This window comes from Tasmannia lanceolata, unplaced genomic scaffold, assembly GCF_043159265.1.
Source record: "Tasmannia lanceolata isolate RefF3 unplaced genomic scaffold, GAP_Taslan_0.1 ptg000006l, whole genome shotgun sequence".
Lineage (NCBI taxonomy): Eukaryota > Viridiplantae > Streptophyta > Magnoliopsida > Canellales > Winteraceae > Tasmannia > Tasmannia lanceolata.
Genome location: NW_027518683.1, coordinates 6749083 through 6765462, shown reverse-complemented (window position 1 = coordinate 6765462; position 16380 = coordinate 6749083). Strand labels below are relative to the sequence as shown.

Here is a 16380-nt window from a genome sequence, read left to right as displayed (position 1 = left end):
TGGCCTAAGGAAAGGGTTGATCTTAAGGAATCTTGTTCTACTGGCAACGATCTAGGTCCTTTGGAAGGAATGGAATGCTTACACTTTAAAAAACAGAATAAGAAGCGACTCTTTTTCCTCTGAGGATTGTATGGCTAGTGACTTCTTGGGCTAGAGTTTTCCTTTGCTTCAAGTTGTATTCGACAACAATTATTAGGCATTGTTGGAGGGAGATCTGTACGAGTAGAGTTCAAGAGGTGGTGCACAACCCAGATGGAATCACCCTAACTCCGGTTGAATGAAGCTTAATTTTGACAGGTCTAGATTTGGCAACCCAGGTGCAGCCGGAATCGAAGGCCTTATCAAAGACAGAGTTTGATGATACCAAAAGGGCCTTCTATGGGCCAATTGGTATCAAGGATTCTAACGAAGCAGAAGTGAGGGTTGCGATCCAAGGCATTATATTGTTAGAGCAGCCTTGGATAATACTATTGTGGAGGGGTACTCTCTTAACATAATCAAGTGATTAGATGGATCACTCACTCCCCCTTGGAGATTCCTACAGATGTTAGATGAGATTTCAGATACTGTGGAAGGCCAGTTAGTTTGATTTCAGCAAACCCAGAGGTCGGCAAATAGGGAGGCAGATAGGCTTGCCCGGGTCGGAGTTGACCGCTTGGTGTTAGAGATTTTTGATTTCTTACCTCTATGACTATTATTGTATTCTTTTTGTCAGCTTTCTATTTGCTCCGAACCCTCTCGCTTGTGAGTTTTTTTTATCATTATATCTCACCATTTTTTTAAAAAGAAGGGAATATAAATTCCCTATTAGAGAGAGAGAGAGAGAGAGAGGACGTTTCATATATATCTACATTCTAAGGCCATGCTTGGATTGCGAGAATTTTCGAGAAACTTTTGGAAAAGGAAAAATATATCTAAATGTTCCTACTTTCTCGACATACTAAATTGATAAATTTGAACCAAAGGTATTCAATTTTTACTAGTTACCTTATAGATAAGTGGTATAAGTAGTCAATAGGGAGAAGACAAGCATTTGATTCACCTAGAACTTTCTCGTAGAATAGTGATGAGTGGTGTTTGGTTTCCAACCTCATAGAGTAGTGGGATGGGGTACCATTACCAATATATATATATATATATATATATATATAGAGAGAGAGAGAGAGAGAGAGAGAGAGAAGCATCATTCTCAAGCCAAATTGCACTTTTTTTTGAGAAATTTGGCTTGAAAGGTACAAGGAGGGGATATCGATGTCACCTCCCCAGACATGCAATAATTACCTATGAAACTTGTACGGTAGTTTCCAAGTATTCCAATGCAACTTTGGCAACCAACCAATAGATTTTGGTGATGTTGCACCTAGGGGCGGAGCTAGGAATTTACAATTGGGGGGCTGGACTAATTTACACTTGCTTGTATTGGTCATTTCAGGGGGGAAAGGGCATGGCCACTAAAATAGCTATGCATGCATGTACAGCCATGCATTATAAAAAGGATTTTGCAAGCCATTAGGGGGCCATGGCCCCCCTCATGCTATATGTGCCTCTGCCCTGGTGGCACCCAAATGCAAAGCAGAAACCCTAAACCATAGTGCCTTTTGTGCAACCAAACACATCTATAGGGGTTTGCTAGATCTATCTACTCTTACAAGAGGGACCTTCAATTTCTGATACTATCCTCTCAATTAACTATAATCATATCAAAAAACAAATTCCAAATAAAAATCAGTCAAAATTGTTTTTCTTGAAATCCAAACAGTGCTCGCCTCTCAACCTAGAGGGAGCTGGGTTCATTGTATTTATATTCAAAATTACAGGAATTCGGGAAGATGCTTATCTGCTGAGAATCTTAGGATTGTGAGGCTACAACATGAACAACGTAACTTGGTAAATAAAGACACGGGAGACTTCGAATTTTAGTGGGCATGATTTGTGATTGACCTCAACCTTAATGTGACATGAAAACGATTGTCTCTATTCTGGTTTAAAGATGTTTGAGTAAACAAGTGTTGTTTATGAAGAGGTGACACCTATATCAAGACAAGTGTAGGGCCATATTATGTTTCTAAAATCTTTTTCTCTTATACAGACTTGAATTTTCTTTAGGTTTTCAACCCCGACACATTTCACATACTTTTCTAATAGTTCCTCTGCTCTGGAAGACAAGTGTCATGTCAGTCAAGGCCAAAAAATGTTTCTAAAATCTTTTACTTTCGGTTAGACACTCACTCTTGTACTCATAGATGGACACATGTGTGGGCCATATTATGTTTCGGGTCCACCACATGAGGCCCACCTAAAGGTGAGAAGGGTAATGTAGGAGGCACTCTTGGGAGGAGTCTTATTTGCTTTTGGGAGGAAAGGGAATTAAGGTTATAGTAAATACAGGTTTTCTCTTTAGTTTTATTCGCTTTTGGGAGGAAAGGTTTTCTCTTCTTTCTTTTTTTCCCTCTGTTGAAGTGATGCACTGTCTATTAGGGTATTCTAAAAAGGTAATTACATCGTTTCTTTTTCTAAGATGTTGAAGTACAATTTCTTCTTCTAGTTGATTAGTGATAGAATTATCCCATTTGCCCTTATAAACCTTGTCTATTGATGCACACACAATGGAACTCGAAATCACTTCAAATGGGTCTTGTCTTGTTCAATGGGATGTACAAATGTACAATGAACCTCACTCATGCGTAGCCAAAGTCCACATCTGGGCCCACATTACGTTGAGTCCACCACATATGAGATCTACTTTAGCAGAGACTTCAGTAATTTGGGAGAGTTATATGTGGTGTGGGACCTATCATGTGTAGGCCCCACACTAGGTGTGTGGATGGCCACATTAGGGGCCCACTGCATGTCCACTATATATGTGGCTCACATTATGTTTCATGCACACCACATATGAGGCCTTCTTTAGTTGAGAGTTTATTATTTGAGGGGTTATATGTGGTGTGAGGTCTACCATGTGTCAGGCCCTACATTAGGCGTGTGGAAGGTCACACATGGGACCCACATTATTTTTGGGTCTACCACATATGGTGTCTACTTTTGTTAAGAGTCCTTTTATTTGGAAGCTTATATGTCCTACTATGGGTGTGTTTGGCGTACCGTTTGAAATAGCGTTTAAAACGCCGTTTTGCAAAACGGTGTTTTGGTTCAAAACGGTGTTTTGCCAAACGGCGTTTTCATGTTTGGTTGGCCAGATCAAAACGGCATATTAAACGGCAAACGGAGGTATTGTGTGTTTGGTTACAAATGCCACAAAACAGAGTTTTAGTGGTAAAATGACCAAAAAGGACATTGTTTGGTTGGCCTCAATGTAACTCAACTACTCTCTCATTAGGCCAAATATTAAAAGGTCATTAGGATCTCATTCAAACACTACTAAAATTAAACATCATTGCCAAAAAAATACAAAACAAAAGGTATAGGGTATGCTAAAGAGGAGGTGGGAAATCATTTTCAATTCAGAAAAAAACAGACAAGTTTCTCACATGGTGATGGGTAGGGTAGTGGACTAGTGGGTCCCACTATCATATCTTAAAAAAGTGGGACCCACCTTTTGACTCATAAATACACGATATCCTCATAATTTTGCAGGTGGCCCCACTATCTTTCACATCCAGATTATTTGTCGGTGGGTCGGCCGATAAACTCTGGTTTCGCCCACTGCCTATCTTTCACGGAGCCATTACGAGACGTGTAATCCAGTAAAAGAGAGGTCTTTTTTCAAAGAATTGTGCATGTATAGAAGGCCCCTATGGTCATATTTGTATGGCAAGAATTTTGTGGAAAAGTTAGGGAAGGAAAAATATTTCTAAAATTTCTTACTTTTTTTAGGCTTGAAAAAAAGATAATCGGAACAAACCCAATTCAAATTTTGTTTAGAGAGACTTACAATTTATGATAATATCCTTCCAAATTAATCATTATCAGAGATTTTGTACGGTGTAATGTAAGCTCTTCCAAAAAAACAAAGGTGTAAAAATGGGTTTGGTGAGGGTAAACATGTAAAAACCCAAAACCCAAAACTCCGTTCAAAACGGCATTTTGCAAACGGACCTCTCCCCCTCCGTTTGCAAAACACCGTTTTGAGGGTTCAAAACGGTGTTTCAAACGGCGTTTCAAACGGAGGCTGCGCACCCAAACACTCCCAAACGGCCGTTTGGCCTCAAAACGGTGTTTCAAACGCCAAACGGCGTTTTAAACGGTACGCCAAACACGCACTATGTGTGGGGGCCCCACACAAAGTTTGTAGATGTCCACAAATTGGACCTACATAATGTATGGGTCTCAGTGCCTCACCATGTGTGAACTTCACTTGCCGTTTCTATCCAACGAAATGCAATAGTTAATGTTTTTTCTTATACTTTTCCTTGAAACTGAACACCCAATCTCGGTGGCAGACTGCCTACGGCTCGGATTGCCTGATTAGCACGACTTTAGTGCTCCCGGTGGGCCCACAAGATGAAAGGACACGTGGGGAGTCAAAGTAGCCATTGGGGTGACTTGGCATCTTAAGTTCTGTAATGGGCCCCGCTAGGATGACGTGGCGCAAGGAAATGGTTTATATTTTCAAAATCAGCGTTGCGCGGTGCTGACGTGGCGTGAGGTGGTTAAAAATAAAATCCATGGCCTTGCCTTTTCTTCCCACGTCTTCGTAAAAAGAGAAACCAAACCATTTCTCTCTTTATATCTCTGCTCTCTTTCTCTTTTTCTTTCTCCTCTCATTTTCTTGGCCGTAAATCCAAACAAGAAGAGGTTAGCTTCATACTGCTTTTAAGTCCTCAAAGCCACGAGATTTTTCAAATTCCAGCCCTCCTTTGAAGGTAGTGCAACGAGAAGGGCAATGTTTGAATTCGCCTATTTCCTTTCAACTTTTTTCTTGTTCATAATTGGATCGTTTTGAATCTTCATTTTCTTTGATTAGTTCCAACTTGGGTTGTTTTTCTTTTTTCCTATTATTATGATCTGGGTTTTTGTTGCTGGGTTTCATATTTCTTTCTTTGTTGTCGTTAAATACTCTGTTTCAATAATTTTTAGAAGGGTTTTCTTTTTCCTTCTTTTTTTTTCTGTATTTTAGTTGTCTTTATATTCACTTCTAATTAATCAATAAGCAGATTGGCATGGATTTCTATTAGGGTTTGAAGAACTTGTAATGAGCATATCCGTTTGTTTCTAATTTTGAGTCATGCTATCCGACGTATCAGACTCCATGAATTATGACAGATCTACTATTATATAGCATATATGTATGTATGGGTATGTATATGTATAGGAGTGTCTAGGCAATTCCGCAAAATCAATTTTACAGCCCGTCTTTTTCAGGAGAGAAGTGCCACCTCATATGAATTAAAGGAATAAAACAAATTCAAATATGAGGTGGCTTTCTCTCTTTAAAAAGAGGGACGCGAAATGGCTTTTTGCAAAATTGCCTAGACACTCAAACATACACACACACATACAATATTGGCTTCTTTATTGGTTTACATCATCTAGAATTTATTCAGCCTGTAGGGATTTGGATTATTATTTGTTCTATCCATGTCAAATGAAATATGAAGGGAGGAGTGACTACATTACTACAAACATCATTTCTCAATCACATACAAGAAGTACAATGATAGGGCACATGACTTCCCTGCCTTGGGCATGTAAAAACCTTCACATTTGTATGTTCATCTAAAACTGGCATATGTCGCACATGATTGCCACTTCATATCATCTAGGCACTTCATGTCGAAATTCATTTGTCTCATCTAGTTGGTAAGGACGAAGAAGTCATGGCTGTAGTAGTGTAATAAAGACGTCTAGAGAGGGGGCGCCAATGAGGTGAACCGAAAAAGCAGCCTCCAATTACATTATACCATTTCCTTTTGTCATTTTCAGCTGCAAAAGCTACTCATATATGCTATTAGAGCTAATATTTTTGTATTGGTTGCAAGTCTTTTTGCATGTTTTCTTGTACATTATTTAATGTAGTTCAGGATGACAGGAGTTGAATTCGCAGATTGCCAATTTAACGCTTGCTTGTTATTGAACAATTTTAGAGCTTTAGCATCAAGGTTTTGGTAGCCACAAGGTTGTGTGCCGGACTATATATTCTATCTTTATTGGAGTCACCCATTCAAAAATCTGATTTCAGAATGACAAGCCTCTTTTTATTTCAAAATTGCAGACAGAGTACCAAGCTCTATTGGAATGGATCCATCATCATCACAACAAGTTGGTTGTTCTGCTAGCTATCTCTCTTGATCCACCATGACACTTTTTTTAATGTCACTGATTTCGGAACAAGCTCCTTTAGATTTGTTTTATATATCTCTGTTCAATTGTTCTCAGGCTTTGGTTGACTCCGGTGCAGCAAGGCCTCTCCAATTTGTCATGGATACCACAGGTAGACCTATGAGGAATCCACATGGCCACACTTCAGCCTCACATTACCATTACAATCTCGGTCGTTCAATGTTCTGCAGACGTTCACGCAATCACTATGGCCATCACTACTCTTGGCAAATCTCATGTAGCAATACTGATAAACTAAATTCACTTCTTAAACATGCTGCTCCAACATTGGAGGACAGGCTTTCCTTTAAGTTGACTGGTCATTCCAATGCACAATCTGGATGCCATGGAGGTATGTAGATATGTGGGCAATCTTGGATCTTCTTGGAGCATATAGTTTCATCTAAGAATGGTTTTCCCTTTCTCATGATAGTCATTGTTTTAAAGTTGCAGAGAATATAGGCAAAGCTTTTCGCAGGCCTGAAAGAATTAGGTTCAATGCCACAATGGATTCAACACCTTCTGATGTAGTAAAAATGGTATGTGGGATATGCCTAAAGCTGTTGACACGCAAATTATCTTCTAGCTTGGGAAACACAATGTCGTCTAGTGATCTCTCCGTTGTTGCAATTTTAGCTTGTGGTCATGCTTACCATGCCAACTGCTTGGAGCAGAGAACATCTGAGTTGGATAAACAGGATCCCCCCTGCCCATTGTGTCTTGACATGTCCTTGAAGGTTGATGCTATTGGAGGACAAAGTGAACTGTTCAAATGAGGATTGAAACTTGTTGCTCAAATGATTACATGTCCATCCGTTGGAACGGTGATTTGGGCCATGAACTAGATTTTTTGTACTGAGATATTTCTAGCAGAGGAGTTTTACAGGCTCGGTTTATGACATCGTGTTCTATTCTGAGGTTTCCAAATATATTGGAAGTTACATCCATTCTGGAGCTCTAGTTTACTATGAGATTAATTTCTTTGTAATAATTTTCATTTGTAGTAGTAGGTTGGTTTCACATATTAGCTAAGTATCCTGCAACGGCAGCACACTGTGGAGGCATCCTATGCTGGAAAGACTGCATCTCTCAGGTACCTCTTTGGATAGTATCAACTGTCATATGGTTGAACTTTTATTTATTATCTTTTTATACTTGATTTTTCTTGACAACCTTGCTGTTCAAATACATGTTTAATTGGCTTGTAGAAATTGTAATTGAAGCACATGTTTATTTGGCAGCTAGACTCTTCGATTTTTAGAAATTTCTGCCGTTGTTTTTGCCATATAAATGTGAACCTACTCTGATGTTTTATTTTTCTCGTAATTAATCTTTGGTATCCAACATCCTATCTTCTTCATCCATCTCTCTCATTGAAAAGCTGTCTTCGATTGTAATTTGCTACTAAGAGATTAGGAAACACTGTCTGCAAGTTGGTATGGGGTGAATGAAGATTTATTTTTTTATTTATTGGGTTGGACGTTCTTTGTGATCTGAACTCTATCAGGTTTCTAGTTGATCTGAAATTAAACCCTAAAAAACAACATTTAGATATGTGGTTTCAAAACCCACCACGCGATCTTGATTCAGAACCTATGATTTGTGGACACGGACATGAGTGTCATGTGTCGACACGGACACGGAGTGTCAGACACGGCAAACTCCCAGATTTAGAAAGGGGGACACGGCTAAAATAGAAAGTACATATAGTCATTATTTGTTGACACAGATTCGTGTGCCGAGTTTTGACACGGATACGGGGTATCTGACATGGCAACCCCTAAAAATATAGAAATCATAGCACACTTATACACATACATACATGTAAAGTTTTTTTTTTTTTTGATAGGTAAGCTGGGGTTAGGCAGACCCCGACCAGATATATTAGAAGAAAAAAGGTATTACAGTGAGAACATAGAGACAAACCCACCTAGACAAGGGGGCAACACAGCACGAACAAAATAGGCTCAAAAGGGCAACAAGAGAGAAAACATAAACAAAACCAACAGGGGTCAGAAACAAATTAACTTCCATCGGTGAAGGAAACCCAAAGGAGAGGATCTCCACATCAAAGCCGGCACACGCCCTTCCTTAATTTGGAGGTGGCTTTGAAGTCGAAGGCAGAACAAAAGAAGAGGGAGGCCAGAGGAGGATGGTCGATTGTTTCCCTTTCTTAGCTTTCTTGTTTTGGACTTCCTTCCAGCTTCCTTCACCTGTTGGTGGGCTCCCGAGGGAGGGTGAAGAAATTTGAGTAGACTCAATGGGGGATTGCTTCTCAGGGTCATAAATCGATTCATCTAACACTGAGAATATGTTTCGACTGGGTATAGATGGAACTTCAGGAACTGGGTTCTCCATTGATAGAATTCCCACAGCACGACTGGCAAGAGGAGCGGTATCCAACCTTTCACTAGGCTTGCTTTGAATCGGTCTCCATTCCAGTTTTGTTTCCTTTTGAGGCTCTCTTTTTGGACAATCAGCGGTCTGATGATCGAAAGTTTTACATGAATTGCAAGATGGAGGCCGCCATTCGTAGACAAGTTTCTGGTGGGATGTGCCCGAAGAAGTCTTGAGATCCAGGAACTCAGGGAGATGCTTACCTGCTTCAATTTCCACACAAAACTTTGCATAACCCAGCCTTGTACCATCAGTGGTATGAGCATCCTTATAGAGTGGTTTACCAAGCTTGCTGGCTATTTTGCTTATCCCTTGTTGTGTCCAAAATTTTAAATGCAACTCAGGGAGCCGGACCCATATAGGAATAGTGGACAAAGAAAGCTTTTCAAGGCAGATATCAGGCGTCCATCGACGAAGCACAAGAGGGCGGCCACCGAAAGTTGTATTGGTCTCTAGGATCATCTCACAATCCTCCGCTACATTAAATTGGAAAAGAAAGAAACCCCCATGAATCCATATGATCTGAAAAGATCCTTTTAGCTTCCATGTTCTATGTAGGTGATTACTTAATGCGATCAAGTAATGCTTTTTCCCAAGAAAATATCCCACTAGAGAGTTCCCCCATCTATTTTCAGATTTCTGAATAATCTCATCTTCAAAATCAATCTCAGTTTCCTCTGAATCAGTATCTTTAAAAGTGTCCAGATTTGAGGAATGGCTTTGCAGGGGATGCACAAAGAGTGAGCTCCACGGAGTGTTTTGCATTCCAGGAGGAGCCTCCAAGATATGAGGACCATTTGTCCAAGAAATTTGAGGGGAGCCATTACCAGCAGATATGGAGTTTCCAGCTTTTTCACTTTGGAGGCCTCTAATTTCTGTCTTTGGGTTTGAAGAACAATCTGCGAGGAGGCCAGGGGCGCATGGATTAGCTATGTCATTCTCCTTGGTACTGAGATCATTTAGGTTGGAGTTAGCATGGCGGGAAATGAAATTCAAATTTTCAGCCGGATTGAGAAGACCTTCATAGCTGCAATTTAGATGTGGACCCAACACAAGACTCTACAGTTTCATTTAAACTTTTTTCATTTTCAATGCTAATTAGTTTATCAATGCTTCTTGGGTGGGAAAAAGATTTCAATTTTTCTACAGACTTTTGGGACTCAGGTGGGGTCGCAGGTGAAGTCTTCTTTTGCAGGGTAGAAAGATGAGAGTGGCCTCCTTTGAAAATATTATCTCCAAGAGTAAAGTCAGACATTGGGACAGACACAGCAACAGAGGAAACTGCACCAATATCAGAAGCATTTAATGCCTTGCCCCTTTTGGTTTCAACAGCAAGCACTAAGGAGGGAAAACCTGAGGTGGTATTAGAACCTGAAACCGGGGTGGTATTCCCATCCAAAACCGTGGTGGTTTTTGCTGGACAACCAGAGGAGTTCTCCACTTCAAGATCCTCTTCAGAAACTTCCTGAGAGAAAGATAATAGGCTTTCTTCAACATTAATCTGATGTTGAAGAGAAACCTTTGAATTCTTCCTATTTCTCTTCTTCTTTTTCGAGCTCAAACTGCTTTCATTGGAGGAAGATTGAGCATGAGACAAGCTGATTTCTTTGTCGATTTCTTTCAAAAATTTCATTTTTTCCTGCACAGAAGGTTTGAGATTTTCAAATTCTCCCTTGTCGATGCTTTCCAGAATCTTCAAAAGATACCCAGATGGGTGAAGGGTGGATTCTATTTTATATTTTATCAACTGGATGTAGTTAAGACTCTCAGCTTTAGAACTGGTTTCCAAACAGCTAGGGGGTGCTTCATCTTCAGTTTCCGCTTCAGCATTAGCACCTCGTAGGAAACCTGGAGACCATTTCCTTAGTGAAGCAAAAGAGATTTCATTTTCCTCCTCTGAGGATTCAGAGTGAACGGGGTCAGGGGGCCTTTCCATGGGGGAAAAACCAGCAGGTTACTTTTAACACCTGAGAGAAGAACGAGCACAAACCACATCCGAGAGATGGCAAAGATCTTGCTTTATAACCTCACGAGTGCTTTAGAGGTTATCAATAATTCCATGCAAAATCCAACCAAGTCACCTTACGTCTTCTTCTGGCCATTGATCTTTTCTTTGACACTCCTTTTCATACATGTAAAGTTATTGACAGTTGTAGCAGTACATTTAAAACTGTCTAAAGGAGTGTGGACACGTGTGGACACGGGTGTCGCACGACACGTGTTTCTACACTAAATTCAAAGTGTCGGCCAAATCATAGTTCAGAACTCCGTAGTTGAAAGGAGGACCAAAAAGGACTGATCTAGTAATCAAAGAATGTTCTTCCAACAAGCGTCGAATATGGAGAAAATGATGCACGCCATCATCAGGGTGAAGTGACGAAAGGAGAGAAGAAAGAAAGGATGGTCATGAATGACTACTCCCTCTCTCTCACTTCTATTATTAGGTTATAATAAATGGAAATACCCAAAATACCTTAAATGGGTGAAATGGCTTACAATAACATTTAATCACACTTCTATTACTTCCCCTGGTGCATAGATATCATCCATGCCCAGCTTGTTACATACTATTTGAAATTGACTTTTACCCAGCCCGTTAATGAACCTGTACATCACTATCACCTCACTGAATTTATCAAGCCAAGCTCACGGCGATTGTTTTAGACCATAAATGGCATTTTTCATCTAACACACATTTTTAGAATCTCCCTGAACAACATATCCTAGTGGTTGTTTGATATAAACTTCCTCTTGCAACTCATCATGTAGGAAGGCATTTTTGTATCGATTTAATAAAGAGGCCAGTGATGAAACACAACGAATGGAATAAGGATCCTGATTGTGTTAAGGCGAGCAACTCGAGGCCAACGATGAAACACAACAATGGAAATAAAGATCCTTATTAAGGTGAGCAACTTGGGAGTTGGGAGAAGGTCTCAAAGTAATATACGGCAAATGTTTGGGTATAACCGTGGCCACAAGGCGAGTTGTCAATCGCCCTATAGTACCATGAGAATGATGTTTGATGGCATACACCCAGCAACATGTGACATGTTTTCCGTGAGGGGGATCTGTTAATTCCCATGTGTCATTGTTGTAAAGGGTCACCATCTCTTCATCCATGGCACCTTTTCACCCATAGTGCTTCAGAGCCTATTGATGTTGACCTAGTAATAGAAAATAGTGGAAAGGGACAAGGAAAACGAACAGCATACAGTAGATAGATGATGAAATGACGCAAAACTAGCAATAGGATGTTTAGTGCAAGATCGAGTGCCTTCACATAATGCAACTGGAAGCTCAGTTGAAGGATCTGCAATAGATGGGGATGATTGTGTAGCACACTGTTTGAGAGCTAGAGGTTGTGATGTCATTGGTGTTCTTGGGCTGTTATAACTTGTGGCCACAGGAATAGGAGTAGAGCACGTTGAAGCAGGAGAATGCACCCCCTGCGTGCAATTAAATAACTCTACACCAAGATGCTGACCTTCTGCAGAGAAATAAAACGTACCTTCAAAGAAGGTGGCACCAATACAAACAAAGTAACAATGAGAGCTGGTATGATAACATCGATATCCCTCCCGAGAACTACCCAAAAAGTATGCTTTGTTACACGAGGGGATAACTTATCATGACCCGGATCCAAATTCTGAACAAAACTAACGCAGCCAAAGATACAAGGAGATAGAGTAAACAATGGCAGATTAGGAAACAAAAATGGAGTTAGGGATATCATTATCCAAGACAAGGCATACGCTTAATAAGATAGAATGCGGAAAGTACACCATCTCCTAATAGTGTTTTGGATCATGCATATGAATCATCGTGGTTCTTTCAACTTCAAGCAAATGCCAGTTTTTGCACTCAGCCACTCCATTTTGTTGTGGAGTATGGGCACACATTATTTATACCATTGGAGGCACAATATTCTTGCAATGAATCCTTGAGCATTTTCAGATCAAGACACAATAGCTGTCCCAAATTAGACCCAAATATCACATAAGGACTAGATTTATGACTCTCAACTCTAGGAGGAAATGATCTTAGAGATTTTCAAATGCATAGTGGTATTTGAAAATTAAAATGGTTTTACAAGTTTTTAATTTTAAATATAAAAATAATTGTCAGACAGGGCCGGTTAACTGGGGTGTCCCGGGTGACCGCGGATTGGTTACTGGAAACTTAATTGATTTCCAGGAAGGTGTCGAAGGTCGACCGCGGAAGACCCGGTCGATCAACCCCGGAAGGCCCTGTCGACCGCGGTTCTTTGGATCATAAAAAATAAATGGAAAGAAGCATGCCGGCGGGCGACCGCGGCTGTTCGAAAAACTATCCGTTGGGAGAAAATGGACATGGCTTTTCACTTCCGCTTTTCATCCTTTCTTCATGTCTTTTGCTTCCCAAGAGTCATGGATGTTTTTCAAACACAAAGGACACTTTGTGAGTGATCTAAGACACTTAAATCACAAAGAGTTGTGATCGAATGGTTATTATTCAAACCAATCAAAGGGATGTCTTGAAGAGATGTTTCTCTTGGACAATAGACATCTAGTGCTCTATAAAAAGAGCAGAAATCTGTCTTTTCAATAATGAGAAAAACAATTATTGCTGTAGTTTTCTTCTCTCTCTAGCAATCTCTCTCTCACTTGTTTTTTCAAGTTAAATTTTGTTCATAAAACAGAGCACTAAAATCTGTTTTCTGCAGAAACAGTTTTAGTGAATTTTCTCTAAGACTTGAAGTTTCTTGAAAGGTGTTTTGGGTTTGATTCCGCTTGTGCAAAGCGTCATCAAACATTTGTAGAATTGTTCTACAAGGCTTCAGTGTATCTTAGAGACAATTCGCGAATCCCCTTTGCACACAACTGGTGGGGGCGAATATTGTCTTAAGGAAAGCGATTACGCGCCTTGAAGCATCTTATTCTCTTCTTTTTTCTCATATCCTTGACTGAAGGACATTCCTACCAACAAATGATACAACGATGCTTGCCCGATTGACAAGCCTCACACTCTCTTTGAGGGACTGACTATAGTGACGGAACTAACACATTATAAACCTTTGTAGAGATGGATGATCCACACGGCAATGAAAGTTAGTTGCAGACACATTAGAGGTGAAAGCAACAACACACCCGATTGGGGATCCATCTCCAGATAGCTTCAGTTGCTACATAAACTTGGATAATATTATACTCAATGATTGGCCTCTAGTCAAGAACGCAAGTTACAGTTGATACATTATTGATGATATCATAATAATCAAAGCATGCATGAATTTTGCAGTAGGGAGTTGGGCTTGTAGCTCCTCTGTAGAAGAGGCTTTGTGCTTCAACTTTGGAGTTACAGGTTCGATCCAACTTGCCAAAAAAAAAAAATCATATCTGCATGTTATAAATAGGTTTCTATAGATGTCAAAGGGCCATGAAACTAACAGGAGGAGTTAATGGGGCTGTAATTGAGATGGAACTTCTAAACCAAAGATAATTTGTTGTGAAAACCCCACTCCGTAGCAACCTGCAATTTCATTGGCAAAGCAAAACAAAATAGGCAAACACAAGCAAACACACTAAGACACCAGAGGCGGCGAGAAAATCCACTATAGGAAGTGGAGATTACGAGAGAAAATCGGTATCTCTCACCAATCCCACTGAGAAACCCTTGTAAACTCTTCTCACCCTTTCTAAGCTCTCAACCCTCTTCAGAAAACCTAGAATACGAAATAAGCCCTAAAACAGTAAAACACGTTATACAAAGTGGGTCAAAACAAGCTTACCCAAACCAGGCCGAACTCACTTAAATAGTGGGCGGGTTGCTCTAAGGCCGCACACTTTTTTCTGTCCCAACTGGGTTGAATTCAAGACACCCAACTCAACATAATTCATACAACTGCATGCAGTTCTCTATATTTTCCAAATGTTTAGCAGGGAATCTGAACAAGAAATCCAGTAGCTGATGACCAAGGCTATTCCACAGTGCTTAAATCCATAAAGATGCAGTATACCTGTAATCTTTTCCTGACGAGTAGTGGAAAAAATGCTAAGATGCATTCTAGGATGGAATCCATGTATCACATTCGTAAAGAAAGAACTATTTCTATATAGTTTGTTGAGGGATCAGAAAAGGACCATAGTTGTGCTCTTATGCTTTCATATCATGTTGTTAGATGTAGTTCACATTTTGTTTATGCCAACAGTGAAAAAAATACTTGAATGCATGAATAAGGAGTGTACTAGTGCTATATATTTTTAAAGCTATGAACTATTACTTCCATTATTAGCTATTTCTCTTGATGAAAAGAAAGTAAAATTAATTGTTTTAAGCTTGATCTGTGTCCTTTACACAATGTTATCTGCACTTCTATTTGCATGTTATGCAGATATCAGCAGTGTAGATTGTGGACGGGCAATGATAATTACAGTCGAAGCACACTTAAACACGAGATTTCTGATTAAGTATGGCCACCTTGGTGTTGCGAATGTGAAAGGTCTAATACAAATTATAGGTAATGTTGCTCACTACTCTGTGTATCCTTGTGAATTGGTTATTTTCTCTGGCCATCCTTTTCCGGGATATGGATACTGTAGATTTTTCTGTCAACCATGCACTCATGGACATATTAAAGTCAGTTCTCTACAGGACCCGAACATCAGTCTTACAATCCTGTATTTCTTTCCTTGTTCATAATTTGCAGCCTATTTTTTCAGAGACAGTGGGACGCTCACACTTTGATGAACCAAACCATTCGTTTGTTGGACTTGGGTCATACCCCAAAAATCATCTCCATAGGATGATCCTAAACTTATATCGTACTTAAAATTATGTGGGATTTGCTAGGGACCATCGCAGAAGGCATTTCACGGACGGTTGTTGCATGAGAGAGCAGCCACCTCATGAATAAAGACAAAATCTGTTGAATAGTGAGCCTATGTAGCTGCTCTCTCACCCAACAGACCATCCACTATTATGTCTTATGCGATGATCCCTAGCAAATCCCTAAATACATAAATTTCAGTTCAAAGGCCTAAACGTAAATTTGAGTTCAATAATCAGTTTTTAGGTCACAATGGAATCTCAAGATAAAAAACAAACAGGGCCTTAGTATTTGAACATAATTATAGTTGTTGAATTATGGTTGAGTTAGTTAAGCAGCTTCTAATTACCATCTTTCCCAAGTCAAAGGCAGGCCTCCTCTTTCGTTTGTTTTTGGGATTTGTTTTAAAGGAAACCGATATTTGTGCCCCCAGTCTGACATTGGCACTTTTTTCTGAACATCTCACACTTATAGCGGCAATACCAGGCAAGATGTCAACAACGAGGGAAAATAACATTTGAAGGAGCATACACTTCGAAATATTGTTGATAAAATATAAGATTTGCTAAGAACACATGCCCATTTTTAGAAAGGTCGCTAGAAGCTCTGATTACGTGAGGCCTAACAAATGAATGGTTTGGATCATAGAATAATATGGGCTCCACCCCCCCCCCCCCCCCCCCCCCCGTACTATAAAAATTAGTAGTTATGGGCCAGGGAAGAAAAGGGGCAGAATATATCACTTCCTTTTGTTGAATCTCAAAGTAGACCGGGCAAACGGGCGGGCCGGGCCGGATTTTGACCCGGCCCGTACGGGTCCGGGTCAAACGGGCCGGGTCAAAGTGACCCGGAAAATTCTACGGGTCATTGACATTGGACCCGCACCCGGCCCGTAC

General features: G+C 40.1%; 2 protein-coding genes across 4 annotated transcripts in view; both read left to right on the top strand.

Annotated features, from left to right (window-relative positions):
* The window catches only part of LOC143879470 (glycerol kinase-like), a 40515-nt gene that overhangs the window by 14125 nt on the left and 10010 nt on the right, over nucleotides 1–16380 (top strand). The gene's annotated exons all lie outside the window — the stretch shown is intronic.
* Nucleotides 4445–15360, top strand: LOC143878285 (uncharacterized). Of its 3 annotated transcripts, none has more exons than XM_077380584.1 (5): nucleotides 4445–4823; nucleotides 6173–6219; nucleotides 6337–6631; nucleotides 6727–7372; nucleotides 15050–15360. In XM_077380584.1, the coding sequence occupies exons 2-4, from the start codon at nucleotides 6196–6198 to the stop codon at nucleotides 7053–7055; spliced, it is 648 nt and encodes a 215-aa protein (XP_077236699.1). In that variant the 5' UTR covers nucleotides 4445–4823; nucleotides 6173–6195; the 3' UTR covers nucleotides 7056–7372; nucleotides 15050–15360. The 3 variants fall into 3 exon arrangements, with proteins under 3 accessions (XP_077236699.1, XP_077236702.1, XP_077236701.1); XM_077380587.1 differs by having other exon boundaries at nucleotides 4446–4823; nucleotides 6173–6223; XM_077380586.1 differs by having other exon boundaries at nucleotides 4453–4823; nucleotides 6733–7372.

What these genes read in the sequence shown, in the direction of transcription:
- LOC143878285 (XM_077380584.1), top strand. Translation starts at nt 6,196, where the DNA reads ATGGATCCATCATCATCACAACAA. An exon ending in ATCCATCATCATCACAACAA is followed by an intron (nt 6,220 to 6,336) that starts GTTGGTTGTTCT and finishes AATTGTTCTCAG; the next exon opens with GCTTTGGTTGACTCCGGTGC. An exon ending in ACAATCTGGATGCCATGGAG is followed by an intron (nt 6,632 to 6,726) that starts GTATGTAGATAT and finishes ATTGTTTTAAAG; the next exon opens with TTGCAGAGAATATAGGCAAA.